Source organism: Hemibagrus wyckioides, linkage group LG03 (assembly GCF_019097595.1).
Source record: "Hemibagrus wyckioides isolate EC202008001 linkage group LG03, SWU_Hwy_1.0, whole genome shotgun sequence".
NCBI lineage: Eukaryota > Metazoa > Chordata > Actinopteri > Siluriformes > Bagridae > Hemibagrus > Hemibagrus wyckioides.
This window is the reverse complement of record NC_080712.1, coordinates 3,077,646-3,100,145: the sequence shown is the minus strand read 5'-3', so window position 1 is coordinate 3,100,145 and position 22,500 is coordinate 3,077,646. Positions and strand designations below refer to the sequence as shown.

The 22,500-nt window shown below is 38.4% G+C and overlaps 1 protein-coding gene across 7 annotated transcripts in view; it reads left to right on the top strand.

The window, feature by feature from the left end:
• Positions 1 to 22,500, top strand: part of tenm3 (teneurin transmembrane protein 3) — a 446,382-nt gene that overhangs the window by 384,316 nt on the left and 39,566 nt on the right. For all 7 annotated transcript variants that reach the window (XM_058379176.1, XM_058379169.1, XM_058379160.1 and 4 more), the window contains 3 exons: positions 5,279 to 5,546; positions 6,841 to 6,984; positions 22,384 to 22,500. The exon at positions 22,384 to 22,500 is cut by the window's right edge and continues 133 nt beyond it. In XM_058379176.1, coding sequence (XP_058235159.1) covers positions 5,279 to 5,546; positions 6,841 to 6,984; positions 22,384 to 22,500 — 529 coding nt within the window. The remainder of the gene's footprint in view (positions 1 to 5,278; positions 5,547 to 6,840; positions 6,985 to 22,383) is intronic.

Below are 22,500 nucleotides of genomic sequence, written 5' to 3'. Positions count from 1 at the left end.
CTGTTCCACTTTTGCTTCACTTAATTTACACCACTTTTGTTTTGTCCATTTTGTGTCTCTTTTGCTCCACCCTATTTGCTCCACTTTTGCTCCCCCATCTGCTCCACCCTATTTGCTCCACCTCCTTTGCTCCACTTTTGCTCCCCCATCTGCTCCACCCTATTTGCTCCACCTCCTTTGCTCCACTTTTGCTCCCCCATCTGCTCCACCCTATTTGCTCCACCTCCTTTGCTCCACTTTTGCTCCCCCATCTGCTCCACCCTATCTGCTCCACCTCCTTTATTCCACTTTTGCTCCACCCTATCTGCTCCACCCTATTTGATCCACCCTATTTGCTCCACCTCCTTTACTCCACTTTTGCTTCACCCTGTTTGCTCTTCCCAATTTGCCTCACTCTATTTGCTCCACCTCTTTTCATCTACTTTTGCTTCACCTTATTTGCTCCACCCTATCTGCTGTGCCCTATTTGCTCTACCCTATTTGCTCCAACCTATATGCTCCACCTTATTTGCTCCACTCTATTTACTCCACCTCCTTTGCTCCACTTTTTTGCTATTTGCTAACCATTTTTCTCCACTTTTGCCCCACCCACTTTGCTCCACTTTTGCCCCACCCACTTTGTGCCACTTCCGCTCTCTTGAATTTATGGTGCTTTGTACCTTCGTCTTTGCTCCACTTTTGCTCTGTCTGCCGTCTTTTAGCTAAATAAAGTTCTTCTGGTGTCCTTCAGCTTTAATATTTGGACTCTCTGATATTTTGAGCTCCACCGATGTTCCAGCGTCTTTCCAACCTGTTTTTAAAAACTTTTGGTCACCGCTGGTGGAGGATTTATGATGACCGGAATGTCAGGATTCTTTATGGGGAAGTTTTAAAAATAACATAAAAATTCGGGACCAGTTCCATCTCTTAGCCAATGAGGTGGCAGCATTTCTGCTGCAACACCATGTGATGTTTCCTGATGAACATCTTCCTGTCAGCGGGCAGTTTGAGTGGACAGTATTAATATTACAACATTAAATATTAACATTAACGCTGAAGTGCTGCAGGATGGAGAGTAAAGGTCACTAATCCCAGCCGGTGTGTGTCTTTAATCCAGCTGAGGGAGAGGAAGAGTCTGATCAATCTCCTCCTCCTCCTCCTCCTCACTCAGACTGACACTAATATAAACTCCATTATATAAATACTCACATCCTCCTCCACCAAGTGACACCGGAGGAGGAGGGAGAGCGGGAATGAGGGAAGAAAAGGAAAAAAGGAAATGAGGAATGAAAGAAAGGCAAAAAGATGAAATAGAAAATCAGAATCAGAATTCTTTATTAATCTCTTCAGGGAAACTGTTAAAATAAATAAAATGGTAAACATTGTTAAAAAATTTATGGAAAGAAAGAAAGAAAGAAAGAAAGAAAGAAAGAAAGAAAGAAAGAAAGAAAGAAAGAAAGAAAGAAAGAAAGAAAGAAAATGATGATAAGACGCTAAGTAAGAATGAACAAATAAGGAAAATGGAAGAAAAATGAAAGGCAAAAATAGGAAAAAAGTAGATTATTTGAAATGAAATAAAGAATAAGCAAAATGAAGTGGAATGAAAGGTACATAATGTTTTTTTAAATAAATAAATAATGAAAAAAGACCCAAAAAACACAAGAAAAAAAGAAAGAAACAACAAAAAAACAAGAGATAAGGAAAAAAATAACAAAAAGAAGAAAGAAAAAAGAAAGAACAAAATGAATGTTCTCTATGGTAACCTGTGTGTTCTCCATGGTAACCAGTGTGTTCTCCATGGTAACCAGTGTGTTCTCCATGGTAACCAGTGTGTTCTCCATGGTAATCAGTGTGTTCTCCATGGTAACCAGTGTGTTCTCCATGGTAATCAGTGTGTTCTCCATGGTAACCAGTGTGTTCTCCATGGTAATCAGTGTGTTCTCTATGGTAACCAGTGTGTTCTCCATGGTAACCGGTGCATGGTAACCAGTGTGTTCTCCATGGTAACCTGTGTGTTCTCCATGGTAACCGGTGTGTTCTCCATGGTAACCAGTGTGTTCTCCATGGTAACCAGTGTGTTCCCCATGGTAATCAGTGTGTTCTCCATGGTAACCAGTGTGTTCTCCATGGTAACCAGTGTGTTCTCCATGGTAATCAGTGTGTTCTCCATGGTAACCAGTGTGTTCTCCATGGTAACCAGTGTGTTCTCCATGGTAACCTGTGTGTTCTCCATGGTAACCGGTGCATGGTAACCAGTGTGTTCTCCATGGTAACCTGTGTGTTCTCCATGGTAACCAGTGTGTTCTCCATGGTAACCAGTGTGTTCTCCATGGTAATCAGTGTGTTCTCCATGGTAACCAGTGTGTTCTCCATGGTAATCAGTGTGTTCTCCATGGTAACCAGTGTGTTCTCCATGGTAACCGGTGCATGGTAACCAGTGTGTTCTCCATGGTAACCTGTGTGTTCTCCATGGTAACCGGTGTGTTCTCCATGGTAACCAGTGTGTTCTCCATGGTAACCAGTGTGTTCCCCATGGTAATCAGTGTGTTCTCCATGGTAACCAGTGTGTTCTCCATGGTAACCGGTGTGTTCTCCATGGTAACCTGTGTGTTCTCCATGGTAACCGGTGCATGGTAACCAGTGTGTTCTCCATGGTAACCAGTGTGTTCTCCATGGTAACCGGTGCATGGTAACCAGTGTGTTCTCCATGGTAACCTGTGTGTTCTCCATGGTAACCTGTGTGTTCTCCATGGTAACCGGTGCATGGTAACCAGTGTGTTCTCCATGGTAACCGGTGTGTTCTCCATGGTAACCAGTGTGTTCTCCATGGTAACCAGTGTGTTCTCCATGGTAACCGGTGCATGGTAACCAGTGTGTTCTCCATGGTAACCTGTGTGTTCTCCATGGTAATCAGTGTGTTCTCCATGGTAACCAGTGTGTTCTCCATGGTAACCGGTGCATGGTAACCAGTGTGTTCTCCATGGTAACCTGTGTGTTCTCCATGGTAACCGGTGTGTTCTCCATGGTAACCGGTGTGTTCTCCATGGTAACCAGTGTGTTCTCCATGGTAACCAGTGTGTTCTCCATGGTAACCGGTGCATGGTAACCAGTGTGTTCTCCATGGTAACCTGTGTGTTCTCTATGGTAATCAGTGTGTTCTCCATGGTAACCAGTGTGTTCTCCATGGTAACCGGTGCATGGTAACCAGTGTGTTCTCCATGGTAACCTGTGTGTTCTCCATGGTAACCTGTGTGTTCTCCATGGTAATCAGTGTGTTCTCCATGGTAACCTGTGTGTTCTCCATGGTAACCTGTGTGTTCTCCATGGTAATCAGTGTGTTCTCCATGGTAACCGGTGTGTTCTCCATGGTAACCTGTGTGTTCTCCATGGTAATCAGTGTGTTCTCCATGGTAATCAGTGTGTTCTCCATGGTAACCTGTGTGTTCTCCATGGTAATCAGTGTGTTCTCCATGGTAATCAGTGTGTTCTCCATGGTAACCTGTGTGTTCTCCATGGTAACCGGTGTGTTCTCCATGGTAATCAGTGTGTTCTCCATGGTAATCAGTGTGTTCTCCATGGTAACCAGTGTGTTCTCCATGGTAATCAGTGTGTTCTCCATGGTAACCAGTGTGTTCTCCATGGTAACCGGTGCATGGTAACCAGTGTGTTCTCCATGGTAACCTGTGTGTTCTCCATGGTAACCGGTGTGTTCTCCATGGTAACCGGTGTGTTCTCCATGGTAACCAGTGTGTTCTCCATGGTAACCAGTGTGTTCTCCATGGTAACCGGTGCATGGTAACCAGTGTGTTCTCCATGGTAACCTGTGTGTTCTCCATGGTAATCAGTGTGTTCTCCATGGTAACCAGTGTGTTCTCCATGGTAACCGGTGCATGGTAACCAGTGTGTTCTCCATGGTAATCAGTGTGTTCTCCATGGTAATCAGTGTGTTCTCCATGGTAATCAGTGTGTTCTCCATGGTAACCTGTGTGTTCTCCATGGTAATCAGTGTGTTCTCCATGGTAATCAGTGTGTTCTCCATGGTAACCTGTGTGTTCTCCATGGTAACCGGTGTGTTCTCCATGGTAATCAGTGTGTTCTCCATGGTAACCTGTGTGTTCTCCATGGTAATCAGTGTGTTCTCCATGGTAATCAGTGTGTTCTCCATGGTAACCTGTGTGTTCTCCATGGTAACCGGTGTGTTCTCCATGGTAATCAGTGTGTTCTCCATGGTAACCGGTGTGTTCTCCATGGTAATCAGTGTGTTCTCCATGGTAACCGGTGTGTTCTCCATGGTAACCGGTGCATGGTAACCTGTGTGTTCTCCATGGTAACCTGTGTGTTCTCCATGGTAACCAGTGTGTTCTCCATGGTAATCAGTGTGTTCTCCATGGTAACCTGTGTGTTCTCCATGGTAACCTGTGTGTTCTCCATGGTAACCAGTGTGTTCTCCATGGTAACCGGTGTGTTCTCCATGGTAACCTGTGTGTTCTCCATGGTAATCAGTGTGTTCTCCATGGTAACCAGTGTGTTCTCCATGGTAACCGGTGTGTTCTCCATGGTAATCAGTGTGTTCTCCATGGTAATCAGTGTGTTCTCCATGGTAATCAGTGTGTTCTCCATGGTAACCGGTGTGTTCTCCATGGTAACCTGTGTGTTCTCCATGGTAATCAGTGTGTTCTCCATGGTAACCAGTGTGTTCTCCATGGTAACCGGTGTGTTCTCCATGGTAATCAGTGTGTTCTCCATGGTAATCAGTGTGTTCTCCATGGTAATCAGTGTGTTCTCCATGGTAACCGGTGTGTTCTCCATGGTAACCGGTGTGTTCTCCATGGTAACCGGTGTGTTCTCCATGGTAACCGGTGTGTTCTCCATGGTAACCTGTGTGTTCTCCATGGTAACCGGTGTGTTCTCCATGGTAACCTGTGTGTTCTCCATGGTAACCGGTGTGTTCTCCATGGTAACCGGTGTGTTCTCCATGGTAATCAGTGTGTTCTCCATGGTAACCAGTGTGTTCTCCATGGTAACCGGTGTGTTCTCCATGGTAATCAGTGTGTTCTCCATGGTAATCAGTGTGTTCTCCATGGTAATCAGTGTGTTCTCCATGGTAATCGGTGTGTTCTCCATGGTAACCGGTGTGTTCTCCATGGTAACCGGTGTGTTCTCCATGGTAACCTGTGTGTTCTCCATGGTAACCGGTGTGTTCTCCATGGTAACCGGTGTGTTCTCCATGGTAACTGGTGTGTTCTCCATGGTAATCGGTGTGTTCTCCATGGTAACCGGTGTGTTCTGTGGCCTGCAGGTTCTCCAGGAGGACACGGCGATCCCCGGCAGTGACCTGAACCTGGTGTACCTGAGCTCTCGAGCGGCCGGGTACCGCCCCGTCCTGAAGGTTACCATGACCCAGTCCACCATCCCCTTCAACCTGATGAAGGTGCACCTGATGGTGGCAGTGGTGGGACGACTCTTCCAGAAGTGGTTCCCCGCAGAACCCAACCTGTCCTACACCTTCATCTGGGACAAGACGGACGCCTACAACCAGCGAGTGTACGGCCTGAGCGAGGCAGTCGGTGAGTCCACACTCACACACACACACACACACACTTGCACTCACACACACACACTTGCACTCACACACACACACACACACTTGCACTCACACACTCACTCGCACTTACACTCAAACAAATAAGCAAATAAATTATTTATTTTAAGATTAAAACAAAACATTTGTTTATGAACATTTCTTTGTTTTTATTTTTTGTAGTATATGATTAGGAAAATTCCTGAATTGTTTTGTTTACTTATTTCTTTTGTTTTATTTGCATTTAATAACGTATGAATTTTTAAAAAATAAATAAATCTATAATTAGATAACCTTTAGATCAATGAATTAAAAAAGTCAATTTTATGGAGGTTTTTTTTCACTGTTCATTTTATTTTTCATTAACGTTTTTCAATTATTTTATTTATTCAGTTAAATATCATTTTAAACTGTTTTTATTTTTGCGGTATTTTATTATTTTTGACATTTCTGTATTATTTATTTGATCATTTTTTCTTTCTTTTGTCTTATTTGCAAATTTTGTTACTCAGTGCAGAGCAGCAGATTATAAAAAACAACAAAAAATAATATTTCAGAAATTATTCGAACAAATATTTTATATTTGAAAAAAATGCTAAATAATTTTAAAATATAGATGATGGGTATTATATTCACAGAAAATGCAGATACAGGGAATTTAATATATTACATGTGTGTGTGTGTGTGTGTGTTTGTGTGTCAACAAAAGTGTCAAATTAATATTTTAAGAAAGGAAGAAAGAAAGAGAGAGAGAGCTCTGGTGGTGTAGTCAGGTTTTGAGGATGGAGGGTGTATAGTTGTGTGTTTTTTTGTGTGTCAGCGTTGTCACTATCTGTCTCTATCTGTTCATCAGGATAGAGTTAGGAATTCTACAGATGAATGCAAAAGAATAGAAAAAATTAAATAAAAGAATTAAACAAAAGAATAGAAAAAATGAAAAATTTTCTATTTTATTTATTTTTTTTGTTTGTGAAATTAATAAATGTGATTGTGAATTATTTTCATAATAATAATAATAATAATAATAATAATAATAATAATATGACTTGATGATCCAGGATATTAAATATATATATTTTTAAAACTACTACTATTTTTTTTTTTATTAAAATCTGCTGAAGCTGGTTATTTATAGTTCTGTGAGTATTTTGTGGCTCGATTGTGATTTTGATTTTAAAAAGTGTTGAAAGATTTTTATCTGATTAATTAAACCCCTGAACCTGTCCCTCTCTCCCCGTGTGTGTGTGTGTGTGTGTGTGTGTGTGTGTGTGTGTGTGTAGTGTCGGTGGGTTTCGAGTACGAGTCGTGTTTGGATCTGATCCTGTGGGAGAAAAGAACCGCCGTCCTTCAGGGTTATGAGCTGGACGCCTCCAACATGGGCTTCTGGACACTGGACAAACACCACGTGCTGGACGTCCAGAACGGTGAGCACCTGGACACTGCTGGATTGTGATTGGTCCGATTGGATTGTGATTGGTCAGAATGTTCTAGAACCGCAGCTCAGACAGTAGTGCAGGTTTACATTCATGCACTCGCTCTGATACATTATCGTCGCCATAGCAACAGCAGGTGCTGCGATTGGATATGGTGAAGATGTTTAGGTCACGCTGATGGAAGGAGTCTCCAGTGTCAGCGCTTTTAACACATCTGTGCAGTTCTCAGTACCAAAATTTCACACCATGTGTTAAATAAACACACACACACACACGCACACACACACACACAGACACACACACACACACACGTGCACACACGCACACACAGACGCACACACACACACACACACACTTATATATTAACTGGTACCTGATAATGAGTCACTTTTATAGCGAGAAATGTAAACAATGAAGATTTTTCTTTGTTCTTCAGAAAAGAACAAAATCACGATTTGTCTCCGTATACACAGACGTGTGTGTGTGTGTGTGTGTAAAAGGCCAGCAGGTTTATTGCGTTTTCCTCAGTGCTTTAGTCATTTCAGCTCCTAAGCTCTTCTTTTTCGTTTTTTTTGGTCTCAGAGGAATTCAGCACCGCTTTAATCTCACCAACCAGTGACACCTTTTGTGACCTATGACCTTTGGCCACCTTCTGCTTTTTCTAAACCTTTCTCTATTCCCCATCACTGACCTAAATATAGGCTCTCAGGAGAGTGCGGCTCAGGTGTGTGTCCACAGCCGAGCACACACACACACACACACACACACACACACCCACACACACTCACTCACTCACTCACTCACTCACACACACACACACACACTCTCACACACACACACACACACTCGCTCACTTTTACTTTTACACTTTAGCCACTAGAACTGAATCAAAAAAATATATGAGGAAATCTATGAGGATAAATAATATATTAATATTTATAATTAAATATTAGGTGAATATTATAATGATAAATTATAAATATAATTAATTAGCTTAATATTAATTATTATTAATAAACTAATGGCTCTAACTTAATATTACAATCTGAATAAAACTAAATATTGAATTTTTTGTTTTGATGTAGTTCTAATTTTTAAATTTTTTTAAATCTCTAATCTTAAATTCTAATTTTAATTTATTAATTAATTTATTATTATTCATTTTTAATTATTAATAATAATTTTTATACATTACTTAATTTAAATTTTTTATTTAATTCAATTATTTAAAACTTAAAAAAATAACCTAAGTGAATTATTTCACCTTAAAATCTACACATTTCATATCTCCACTTGGTGTGAATCTGTGGCTGATTTTATTTTATTTTATTTTATTTTTAAATTTACATATTCATTTTTTTTTCTTTGTTTAATTAAGACTTTAACGTCTGGCTGAAAGGAGGATGGTGTAAAATGGCAGAAATTGAAGAGAAGTGTTGAGCGTTGAAGCTCGAAGGTTTGTGGTTGGATATCGAGATAATTACAGCCGCAGGATGAGTGAAGGGAGGTTTTATTTATTTATTTATTTATTTTTTTCTTTAACGTACTCCAGGGACTCACGCAGCAGTTTTCTCGGTATAAATTGTTTCTTCCCTCCATATTGCTGAGCTCTCTTTATCTCTAAAAAACAATAATCTCATTTCATTTCATCGTAAAAACCCGGAGTCTGACCGCCACATCAGCCGGAATCTGATGACTGGCTACTTTTTTTTTTTTTCTTCAGAGTTATTTAAAGAGACAGCGCACTGCTTATATATATATATATATAATAAAAAAAAACTTTCCCAGACGTCCAGGATTTCAGAGTTTTATTCAGGGACGTCGAAAACCAAAAGACGTAAACACGGATCTAAAAACGGTGCTCTCGGAGCGCCGAGAGGCGGAGAGAGACGGACACGGGAAGAGCTCCGGGATTACAAAGTAGCTCCAGAGTAAACAGCGCCGGAGCCGAGATGGTGAAGATGATAGACGAGCGAGCGGAGAGAGGGATGATCGATAAACAAACGGAGGTCAAACTGACTCCACTCCGCTGTCAGTGCACACCGCTCTCATCTCACACGCTGAGCTGCTCACAGATTCCCGCATCGTTAGACCAGCTTTAGGGAATGTGAGCTGACATTCCTTAACATTAAATGTAGCTATAAATGGATAAAAATGTGTCACCACACACACACACACACACACACACACACAGTTTCCTCTTTACTTCCTCACCCAATTTTCACACCAACACTTCCTCCTTGTCAGAGCCGCAACCTGATTGGTCATCTAATTAAAAGAATCCATTCTGATTGGTCTTTAGTCACTTCCTGTCCGATTTCCCGTAAAATATGGCATGAGGATGGAGGAGTGTGGGATACGAGACACCCACAAGCTCGTCTCCTCTGTTTCAATCACGCAGACACACATTTAGTGACAGTGTGCACTTGTGAACTAATTAATGTTGTTTCCGCCCACCTGATTTTTATGCAAATAAGTATGCACATTAGCTTCTATGAAGATGCAAGGAATTAAAAAGGACACGCTCTGTCTCTCTGTCTTACACAGAGCTGGAAGCGTGCTCGCGCTGACCTCTCACACACACACACACACACACACAGACACACAGCTTTATTTATCTCTGTCACACAGTGTAAGTGTGTGTGTGTTTGGGGTCATGCGTCTTCTCAGATCTCATTGAGGCAGGGTGGAGTGTGTAACGCTCTCTGATATGAAACATCGCTGCCTTTAGGGCTCACCTGCACCCTAACCCTTAATCCTCTCTCTCTCTCTCTCTCGCTCTCGCTCTCTCGCTCCTCTCCTGTTTCCTTTCATCTCCCCTTATCAGCTCCGGTCAGAGCACAACCACTTCACATTCACTGCCCATAGAGAGAGAGGGAGAGAGAGAGCAAGGAGAAGAAGAGTAGAAGAGAGACAGAATAAAAGAAAGAAAGAAAGAAAGAAAGAAAGAAAGAAAGAAAGAAAGAAAGAAAGAAAGAGAGGGAGGGAGGGAGGGAGGGAGGGAGGTAGGATGGACTTAAGGAAGGGAGAAAGAAAAGAAGAGAGAGTGAGAGAGATCAAGGAAAGGAAAGAGAGAGAGGGAGGGAATGTGAGAAAAAAGGAAACAGAATCTTTGAGAAAGAAAGAAAGAAAGAAAGGAAGGAAGGAAGGAAGGAAGGAAGGAAAGAAAGATGGATGAAGGGAAGGAAGACCGTTGCCCCCTTCTGGTGAGGAGAATCATTTCCTTCGTTAAAAAAGTTCTTAACCCGAGGCAGAGAGTGCTGATTATTCACATCGGGTGTCACTCGTTCTTCAGTGTCGGAGAGAGAAAGAGATGGAGAGATACGAGACAAGCCGAGAGAGGGAGAGAGAGAGAGAGAGAGAGAGAGAGAGTAATCGTCCGCATGAAATATTTATCATATAAAACTCAGCAGAGACAGTGGGAGATTAAATTACATTGATTTTGGTATAATATTCAATGACCGCTACACACACACACGCGCGCACACACACACACACACACACGCGCGCGCGCGCACACACACGCTTGTGTAAGATTTATGACAGCGTTTCAGTGAAATCCACACACTCACCTAAGGAGCTCTTTATAATTCTTCCCAATAATCTGATGTAACTGATTTCAGGCGTGAAAGAAGCCATACATCATCTGAAACTTATATCCACGTCCAGGATCCAGAAGTTCCACTCGTCAGAAGCGGAGAGCCTGAGACGACTCGAATCATCATTCATAATCAGATCTACACACACACACACACACACACACACACACACACACACTGTGGAAAACTGCTGAAGGACACATTTACGTCTCCGAGCCGTCTTTCCATCCTAATAGAACAAAAATACAAATAAGCGTACGTTAGCAGAGCCGCGGAAATCTGGTGCAGGCGGCAACCTGACACAAATAATAAAGGGGCGGAGCTTGAATGAACAAACTGTAAGAAATGCAACTTTAATTGCATCACCGTTGCTTCACCATCCAAGGACTCTGATTGGTCAGAAGACGAGGATTATTTTAGCGTATATATATATATATATATATACATATATATATATATTAACACTCTCCTTCTGATGCGTTATCGTTGCTATGGTAACGGCTCCATGATGGGCTCTCCGGTGTCCGAGGTAAAGCTGCAGTTTAGTGGAGACTCCTCCCATCATTGTTAAATCAACGCTGTCGCTATAGTAACAATAAGCGTATCAGGTGCATCGCCGTGTCAGCGATTTTCTTTTAAAGCGTCTCATGTACACGTCCCTGCGAAGGAGCTGTTGCTATGGAAACGATAGCGTATTAACATCAGAGCCAGTGCATTAATGTAATAACCTGTACTTTGGTCAGAGCCGCTGTTAGAGAGAACACCTTCTGACCAGTCCAGAACTCTCTGTGAGGTCAATATGCAGTTATATTATATTTACATTCAGAGGAAAATGTCCAGAGTTTCTCAGTGTGAGTGGGTGTTAGTGTGTGCTTACAAACGAAGTGTGTGTGTGTGTGTGTGTGTGTGTGTGACTTCTTAAAGAGTCTTGGATTGAAGTGAAGGTCATGTTTTTTTCTCTCATTGCTTATATTGCTATCTCAGCAAGCTTCCTGCTGCGAATCTGTCTTTGTTACTGCAGACTAAGACCAGTTCAAATCCTCTTTCTCTCTCTCTCTCTCTCTCTCTCTCTCTCTCTCTTTCTTTCTCTCTCTCTCTCTCTCTCTCTCTCACGCTTCCTCTATCTTTCTAACGCTCTCACTTTCTCTCTCTCTCTCACACTTTCTCCATCTCTCTAACTCTTTCTCTCTCTCTCTCTCTCTCTCTCTCTCTCTCCCTCTCTATGTCCATCTCTCCATCCCTCACCCATCCGTCCGATCTGTCGTTCGATGGTGTAATCGATGGCGAGTGCTGGGATTAGTTATTGAGATTTATGGCGACGTTCAGGCCGCGGCGCTGTGCGATGGCCGCATTGATCTCGGCCCGTAATTAACTCGCCCGGATTCCACCATGTTGCGCGACGTGAATAATTTAGCGCTCACAGCGTGAGGTCGCGCTTTGAAGTTCCGCTTTGAAGAAACGCCCGTCTATCTATCCCTCACTCCCTCCGTGCTTTCAAAGCAACTCCCCTCCCGATGCTCGAAAAAAATGGCACCCATCTTCGAGAGAGTTTCCCACCACAAAGTGAAGACTTCAAAGTTTCCTTTCGTCTGACGGCTAGTGTGTGTGTGTGTGTGTGTGTGTGTGTGTGTGTGTGTGTGAAAGACAATTTCTTATTCATAATCACTAACAAGTCGATAAGAACAGAACATTTCTATGCTGTGATAAAACCGAAGTCCTGTTTCTGCTCAATCTGCTCGCTAATCACATATTTAGCATTAGCCTCCACGGTTAGCAAGCTGCGCAAACTTTAAAAACATGTTAAAATGATTGACAGTTGTGTATATTTTATGACATAAATAAGCTAGATGTACTTATTGAGGTAGCTAGATGTAGAGAAGACTGCTAAACTGCTAATTATTATTATTTGCTAATTATTTATCGCTTAGCAGCAGCGAGCGCAGAAAGGACAAAACCCTGCAAGAAATGAAGATTTGAAGTAATAAGACATTAGCTAATAACTTTATTTTTGTTACTCTGACAGAGAAACTGTAAAAAGATCACAAAACAAGCATTTTGTTTCTGCAAGCTAGTGAGCTAGTTAGCATTAGCATGCATGATTAGCGCTCTGTGTTCATCTCATTCAACTTCAGGACAAATCCAGACATTTTGGGTTTTGTTTAATTTTGAAGAAGGAAAAAAATTCAGGTGGAAAAAATAAATGTGTAAAAACATTATATAATAAGCAAATATTTATAAATAATTAATATTATTTTATATTTTTATTCCAGTTTACACCATAAATAAATAATAAACTTTTACTCTGTAAGATGTCCACAGAAATATTAAACTCTGTACATTTTTCTTCAGACATTCCAAATACTCCTTTTTATTATTTAATAAATATTATTTAATAATTATTTATTATTATGTTTCTATAAAATTGTATTATTTATTCTTATGATGTTTATATTTATTATTATACTTTTATTTTTTTATATTTTTAAAATTCAATTTTTTTCTTCAAAAATAAGGAAACTTGTTTAAAAAAACTCATACTTACACACTTAAAAAAAGTAAGGAATTTAATACAAGAAGAAAATGTGAAAAAAAATATATAAATGCTAGCTCCGCCCCTAGCCCCACCCCTTAACCTTTACACAGCTTGCTTCTAAATGATGTTTACAATTAATTTCCTAACTTAAAAAAATGATTAAAATGAAATGATTTAAATGATTAAAATTGTATTATTTATTACTGTAATTATTTCTATATTTAGTTTTATATTTTTAAATTGTTTTTACATTTTTTAAAATTCTAATTGAATTCAATTTTGTTTTTCTTTAACAAAAAAGGAAATTTATCTTAAAAAAATGCATACTTACACATTTAATAAAAAAAAAGTTAGGAATTTAAGACAAGCAAGAAAATGTAATAATAAAAATACAAATTTTATCTGGCCCCTAGCTCCACCCCTTAACCTATACACCACTTCTAAATGATGTTTTTACTGTGATCTTTAAAATTAATGTCCAAATTATAAAAAAAACAACAACAACTGATTAAACCACAGAAACCTGAGCCTGAGGAGGTGTGTGTGTGTGTGTGTGTGTGTGTGTGAGAGTCGAGTCCGATGAATTCTGTATTAATAAATCAAACCCTTCACAGGATTTTCACTGGGTTTTTATCTCCGTGGGAAATCTGACACGTTTGCTAAATCATTTATCTCTCTCTCCGACCGCTAACGTTTCTGACGCGCTGAACGACAGATGTTCGATAAACAGCCACGCGTTTATCACAGACCTGCTCAGAAAGCCTTAAACATAAATGCCTTCTTTTTTATTCCATCGATTTCTCTTTTTTCCTCCTTCCTGATTCCTCATGACACTCGATGAAGAGCGAGAGCGATCGTTCCCTCTGACCTTCGCCTCTCCGGCTCGCTCTCCTTCTCTCGCATTAAATAAAGATCAAACTGTGTATTTTGTGTTTTTTTTTTCTGCACCTCGTTGGGGTTTTTGTGGGCGGTGATGAAAGACCCCCCGGCGTCTCCCGTCCTGTCGGACTCACGTCACTCACGCTCGGCTTTCTGTCTGATGGAGGAAAAGCTCCGAGGCGTCCTTCTCCCGGTCCGGAACAGATGCATTACATCCCGATTATCTGTTTTAGTCTTAATTACTGTTTTGCCGGCGCGTGGGTTGTTCGTTTCTGACAGATTTTTTGTGTGTGTGCGGAGGAAGCGGCGCTTTTCTTGCGTTTTGTTGTGAAAGCGTCTCGGCAGCTTCTCCTCTCATCTCGGCCTAAACGCCGCGAAGATTTCAATATGTCACACGTTTCTAAGAACAGATTTCCTTTAGAGAATCACCACATAAGCGGATTCTCACACTTCCACAGACCGTACGTCTCTCTGTCTCAGCGTATAGACCAGGCTTCTACTGCTGCTGGTCTCCATTGTGTGTTTGTGTTTCACGTAGCGACTCGGAGAAACCCCACGTGTAAATAACCTACAGGAAGTTGAAGGTCTGAGAAGGAATAAAGGAGGAGTAGAGTGACTGTATCACGCAGACGCTAACACTTTTTACCCTCAGATTAGTGTCTAATCAGCTCCATTAGAAATGGAACAGAATTTACCACTATTCTCTCTACTCACGCTATTAAAGTCCAGCCTGTGGATGAAACTGCACCAGAAACGACTCTTCATCGTAATCTCAGCGTTCCTTCTGAACTGATTATCGAATCTTTCACTTATTCTCTTCGAATCTGATCAGATCTCGAGTTTTACACGTCTTTCGTCCCTCCAGTTCCTCCAACATATCGTGTTCCGAGGATTAGCCTAGCGTTCGCTTTCATAACGCGATCTGACGCTTTCAAAGGAAATCCGCCTGTGTATGCAAGGAGTGTGAAAAAGATAAAGGGATTAAATGAAGGAAGAAAGAGAGGAAGGAAGAAGGACGGAGAAAGGAGAAAGAAGGAAGGAGGTGTAAGGAGGGAGGGAGGGAGGGAGAGTGAGTGAGAGAGAGAGAGAACGGAATTTAAAGACAAAAGAAAAGAAAGGTTTTGAGGAAAGAGTGTAATAGGAAAGAAAGATGGAGACTGATAGAGGGGGGGAGTAGAGAAGGACAGAAGGAGAGAAAAAGATGAAAGTACAGAAAGAATTTAAATAGTGTGAGGTAAGCAGATTAAAAGAAAAAAAAGAGAGGAAATAAAAGAGAGAATTATAAAGAGGAAAAAAAGAGAAATACAGGAGGAGTGTGATATATTTAGATTAAAAAATAAATAGAAAGAGAGCAAAGAGAAAAAGAGGAGAAAGTGTGTGTGTGTGTGTGTGTGTGAGAGAGAGAGAGAGAGAGAGAGAGAGAGAGATTAAATCAGAGCTCCTGATTGGTCAGATGTTTAAACCTTTTCTAGTGATGTCTGAATTCTCATTGGACGATTTTGATTCCCTGTACAGTGCACTTTATTGTTACCCATAATGCACTGTGGATGTTAGCGCAGCCCATGGACAAAACTACACACACTCCACATGGATAAAAGGCTGAACTCTGTGATGTAGTCATGAATAAAAATGTTCTTTAAGTAGCACTAGAGCCGGATGAACGCTGCACTCGTTTTTAATGTGTGTTTAATTCCGAATGTTCAGAACAGGGGACGAGATTCCCAGAATTATTCACTCCAGCGGAAAGATCAGTACCTGAGACATAGATACCGCCGAGTGAAGACAGGAAAGACTGGACTGGAGTGCGCTCAGTGTAGTGTTGAAGTGTGTTGAAGACACACACACACATCGTTCAGGAAATTAAAAGGGATAAGTTACACACTGTACTCAACCTGCTCTCACTAGCTGGTGGCATTTCCTCCTGTGACACACACACTCACACATACACTTTGCTTCAGGCAGCATGAGATTGAACTTGGTGCAGTTTGAAGTGTGTGTGTGTGTGAGAGAGAGAGAGAGAGAGAGAGAGAGAGAGAGAGAGAGAGAGTAGGAAGAAACACATAATCAGAAAAAAAGAAAAACAGAATGCAGTCTCTGTGGTCATGCTAGACATTCGCTACAGTTTATGTCTCTTTGTGAAATTGGTGTGAACAAAGTGGAACTGGAAGATTGGTGAGGAGAAAAATGTCCTCCATTTTTAGCGCTTTAGCCGTGACTGGATTTGTCATCTTCATACTAACCCAGCCTCTATATGAACAGGGAAAAAGAGCTACTATCTACAGCATACTAACAATCAGGAACAGGTACTCTTATACAGTGTCTTACCTTTAGTGTTTATACCACAGTGAGGAGGAATACTCCAATATATAAATACTCCAATACTCCAATATATAAATACTCCAATACTCCAATATATAAATACTCCAATACTCCAATATATAAATACTCCAATACTCCAATATATAAATACTCCAATACTCCAATATATAAATACTCCAATACTCCAATATATAAATACTCCAATACTCCAATATATAAATACTCCAATATATAAATACTCCAATACTCCAATATATAAATACTCCAATACTCCAATATATAAATACTCCAATACTCCAATATATAAATACTCCAATACTCCAATATATAAATACTCCAATACTCCAATATATAAATACTCCAATACTCCAATATATAAATACTCCAATATATAAATACTCCAATACTCCAATATATAAATACTCCAATACTCCAATATATAAATACTCCAATACTCCAATATATACATACTCCAGTACTCCAATACTCCAATATATAAATACTCCAATACTCCAATATATAAATACTCCAATACTCCAATATATAAATACTCCAATATATAAATACTCCAATACTCCAATATATAAATACTCCAATACTCCAATATATAAATACTCCAATACTCCAATATATAAATACTCCAATACTCCAATATATAAATACTCCAATACTCCAATATATAAATACTCCAATACTCCAATATATAAATACTCCAATACTCCAATATATAAATACTCCAATATATAAATACTCCAATACTCCAATATATAAATACTCCAATACTCCAATATATAAATACTCCAATACTCCAATATATAAATACTCCAATACTCCAATATATAAATACTCCAATACTCCAATATATAAATACTCCAATACTCCAATATATAAATACTCCAATACTCCAATATATAAATACTCCAATATATAAATACTCCAATACTCCAATATAGAAATACTCCAATATATAAATACTCCAATACTCCAATATATAAATACACCAATACTCCAATATATAAATACTCCAATACTCCAATATATAAATACTCCAATACTCCAATATATAAATACTCCAATACTCCAATATATAAATACTCCAATACTCCAATATATAAATACTCCAATACTCCAATATATAAATACTCCAATACTCCAATATATAAATACTCCAATATATAAATACTCCAATACTCCAATATATAAATACTCCAATATATAAATACTCCAATATATAAATACTCCAATACTCCAATATATACATACTCCAGTACTCCAATACTCTAATATATAAATACTCCAATACTCCAATATATAAATACTCCAATACTCCAATATATAAATACTCCAATACTCCAATATATAAATACTCCAATATATAAATACTCCAATACTCCAATATATAAATACTCCAATATATAAATACTCCAATACTCCAATATATAAATACTCCAATACTCCAATATATACATACTCCAGTACTCCAATACTCCAATATATAAATACTCCAATACTCCAATATATAAATACTCCAATACTCCAATATATAAATACTCCAATATATAAATACTCCAATACTCCAATATATAAATACTCCAATACTCCAATATATAAATACTCCAATATATAAATACTCCAATACTCCAATATATAAATACTCCAATACTCCAATATATGAATACTCCAATACTCCAATATATAAATACTCCAATACTCCAATATATAAATACTCCAATATATAAATACTCCAATACTCCAATATATAAATACTCCAATACTCCAATATATAAATACACCAATACTCCAATATATAAATACTCCAATACTCCAATATATAAATACTCCAATACTCCAATATAGAAATACTCCAATACTCCAATATATAAATACTCCAATACTCCAATATATAAATACACCAATACTCCAATATATAAATACTCCAATACTCCAATATATAAATACTCCAATACTCCAATATATAAATACACCAATACTCCAATATATAAATACTCCAATACTCCAATATATAAATACTCCAATACTCCAATATATAAATACTCCAGTACTCCAATACACCAATATATAAATACTCCAATATATAAATACTTCAGTACTCCAATACACCAATACTCCAATACACCAATATATAAATACTCCAATATATAAATATTCCAATATATAAATACTTCAGTACTCCAATACTCCAATACTCCAATACAGCAGTATATACATACTCCAGTACTCCAATACTCCAATATATAAATACACCAATACTCCAATACACCAATATATAAATACTCCAATATATAAATACTCCAATATATAAATACTCCAGTACTCCAATACACCAATACTCCAATACACCAATATATAAATACTCCAATACACCAATATATAAATACCCCAATATATAAATATTCCAGTACTCCAATACACCAATACTCCAATATATGAATATTCCAGTACTCCAATACTCCAATATATAAATATTCCAGTACTCCAATACTCCAAAATATAAATACTCCAGTACTCCAATACACCAATACTCCAATACACCAATATATAAATACTCCAATATATAAATACTCCAATATATAAATATTCCAGTACTCCAATACACCAATACTCCAATACACCAATATATAAATATTCCAGTACTCCAATACTCCAAAATATAAATACTCCAGTACTCCAATACACCAATACTCCAATACACCAATATATAAATACTCCAATACTCCAATATATAAATACCAGTACTCCAATACACCAATACTCCAATACACCAATATATAAATATTCCAGTACTCCAATACTCCAAAATATAAATACTCCAGTACTCCAATACACCAATACTCCAATACACCAATATATAAATACTCCAATATATAAATACTCCAGTACTCCAATACACCAATACTCCAATACTCCAATATATAAATACACCAATACTCCAATACACCAATATATAAATACTCCAATATATAAATACTCCAATATATAAATACTCCAATACTCCAATATATAAATACTCCAGTACTCCAATACACCAATACTCCAATACACCAATATATAAATACTCCAATATATAAATACTCCAGTACTCCAATACTCCAATATATAAATACTCCAGTACTCCAATACACCAATACTCCAATACACTAATATATAAATACTCCAATATATAAATACACCAATACTCCAATACACCAATATATAAATACTCCAATATATAAATACTCCAATACTCCAATATATAAATACACCAATACTCCAATACACCAATATATAAATACTCCAATATATAAATACTCCAATACTCCAATATATAAATACTCCAATACTCCAATATATACATACTCCAGTACTCCAATACTCCAATATATAAATACTCCAATACTCCAATATATAAATACTCCAATACTCTAATATATAAATACTCCAATACTCCAATATATAAATACTCCAATACTCCAATATATGAATACTCCAATACTCCAATATATAAATACTCCAATACTCCAATATATAAATACTCCAATATATAAATACTCCAATACTCCAATATATAAATACTCCAATACTCCAATATATAAATACACCAATACTCCAATATATAAATATTCCAGTACTCCAATACTCCAATATATAAATACTCCAATACACCAATATATAAATACTCCAATATATAAATACTCCAATACACCAATACTCCAATATATAAATACTCCAATATATAAATATTCCTGTACTCCAATACTCCAATATATAAATACTCTAATACTTTAATACACCAATACATCAATAAACCAATACTCCAATATATAAATACTCCAATACTCTGATACATCAATACTCAAATACACCAATAATCCAAAAGTTTAATACTCCAATACTCCAGCAGTATAATAGTTGTATACTCCAGTACTTCAATAGTCCAATATTCCAATACTTGAAAGGTCAAATAGTCCAATACTCCAGCAGTCCAATAGTTCAGTACTTCATTAGTCAAATACTGCAGTACTTGAATAGCCTAATACTCCAATCAGTAATGCTAAAGAAAAATGTCTAATGGTGTAAGAGGAGATGTTTGTGTAACATTTACAGAAGTTATCACAAATTGTGATTGGTCAGAAGGTGTTGATTTATTTTCTGTGACAGCGGCTCTGGAAGTAGTGCACTTCAAATCACAGGATTACATCAAGGTACTTTTTCTAATCATCCACAGTTTCCATAGTAACGGCTCCTTCAAACAGCATTCTTCTTCCTCTTCTTCTTCTTCTTCTTCTTCTTATTATTATTATTATTATTATTATCTAAGGAAGAAGTCTCCAGTTCCAGCTCTTTGTACATGATGTATAGTTGTAACATTAAGGAGTTTATCATGTGGAACACGTCAAGCTGCGATTTATTATCTCATTAACTTTAAGAGAGCGAGTGGCGAGGGAACAACTGCTGCTTTAATGTAAACAATAACAATAAATTGTTTCATGTTTCATGGTTGCTCCATAAAATGGAATGGATTTATAAATGGATTAAAATTGGGGTGTGGAATTTATTAATACATGGGAAATTGTAAAACACACTTCAGGCCACGATGTTATGGGAAAATAACAATCTTATTCTTCATGTTCCTGTACAAACAAACCAGGCAATGAAGGAGGAGGAGCTTTAATGACCAACACAATCACCACTGTTCTGTTATTGGTTAAAATAGTCAATTCCCATATTGTGATTCACACCAGAGGTTAAGTGGCTCTAATGGTCACCTCATGAGAAAGGGGATGAGAGAGAGGGACAGAGAGAAAGAGTGAGTTAGAAAGGGGGGGGGCAGAGAGAGAGAGAGAGAGAGTGAGGGAGAGGGAGGGGGGGTCAGAGAGAGAGAGAGAGAGAATCAGAGATTGTGTGTGTGAGAGAGAGAGAGAGAGAGAGAGAGGGAGAGGGAGGGGGGGTCAGAGAGAGAGAGAGAATCAGAGATTGTGTGAGAGAGAGAGAGAGAGAGAGAGAGAGAGAGAGATTCACAAATGCTGTATATTTCATCTCTTGTGTTTTATGAATTGTGCACTCCATGAGGCAAGACAAACCTGATTTCACCATTATTATGATTATTATTATTATGATTATTATTATTATTATTATTATTTAAACTCTATCTGATTTGCTTCATAACCTTTTTTTAGTATAGATCCAGCTTTTTGTCTTTCCCTGACAGTTCTACCTTATAGAGCAACCGATAATGAACATTCTCAGGATTACAGGTTTATACGCAGCACCGGCTGATCACATGACCCGCTGATTTAATTATGTTAAACTGGTTCTGTTGAATGGTTGCTCCTCATTAACATCACCAGATTCGTTCCTTTTTCTTTCCTCTTTCTTCTTTTTGCTTTCCCCTCCGTTCGGGTCGGATCGGGATCCTTAGATGCGTGACCGAGCTCAGCATGATTTCATTTGCACCAGGCGTTACCGAGTCCTGCGGAGAGAAACGTGAAATGTGACCCACTTACTGCTGTTACAGGAACTGCATGAATTTGTGTGTGTGTGTGTGTGTGTTTATAGATTTTCACTGCAAAGTTAATTAAGATCTCTGAAAACCAGTACTGTTCATTATAGAAGGACAGAAATACCATAATAATATAGCAACACAATTTAGATATAAATAATTCAAATCAGGTGGATGGTTTTTACGTCAATAACGCAAGGACACAGGAATGGAGTTCTGAATAGAGGCGTGATGGAGAGAATGATAAAAGAAGGAAGGGTAGTGTGTGTCATAGTTGGAAAGATAATGGATGGATGAATGGAATGCAGAAGAAGAAGAAGAAGGGATGAGTGGAGGAATAAAGCCAGTGATGGATGTAGTGAAGGCTAGATGGAAGGATGGATGGGAGTCTGAAGACGGATAGAGGAAGGCTGGTTTGGATTGGTTAAGCAAAAGACAGAGAGGAATAAATGGAGTGATGGAGAGATTGCATGGATGTGTTTTTACATTTGAATTAAAATGAATTAACTCTCTCTCTCTCTCTCTCTCTCTCTCTCACTCTCTCTCTCTCTCTCTCTCAGGTATCCTATATAAAGGCAATGGGGAGAATGTGTTTATTTCCCAGCAGCCCCCAGTGATCAGCAGCATTATGGGTAATGGGCGGAGGCGCAGTATCTCCTGCCCCAGCTGTAATGGTC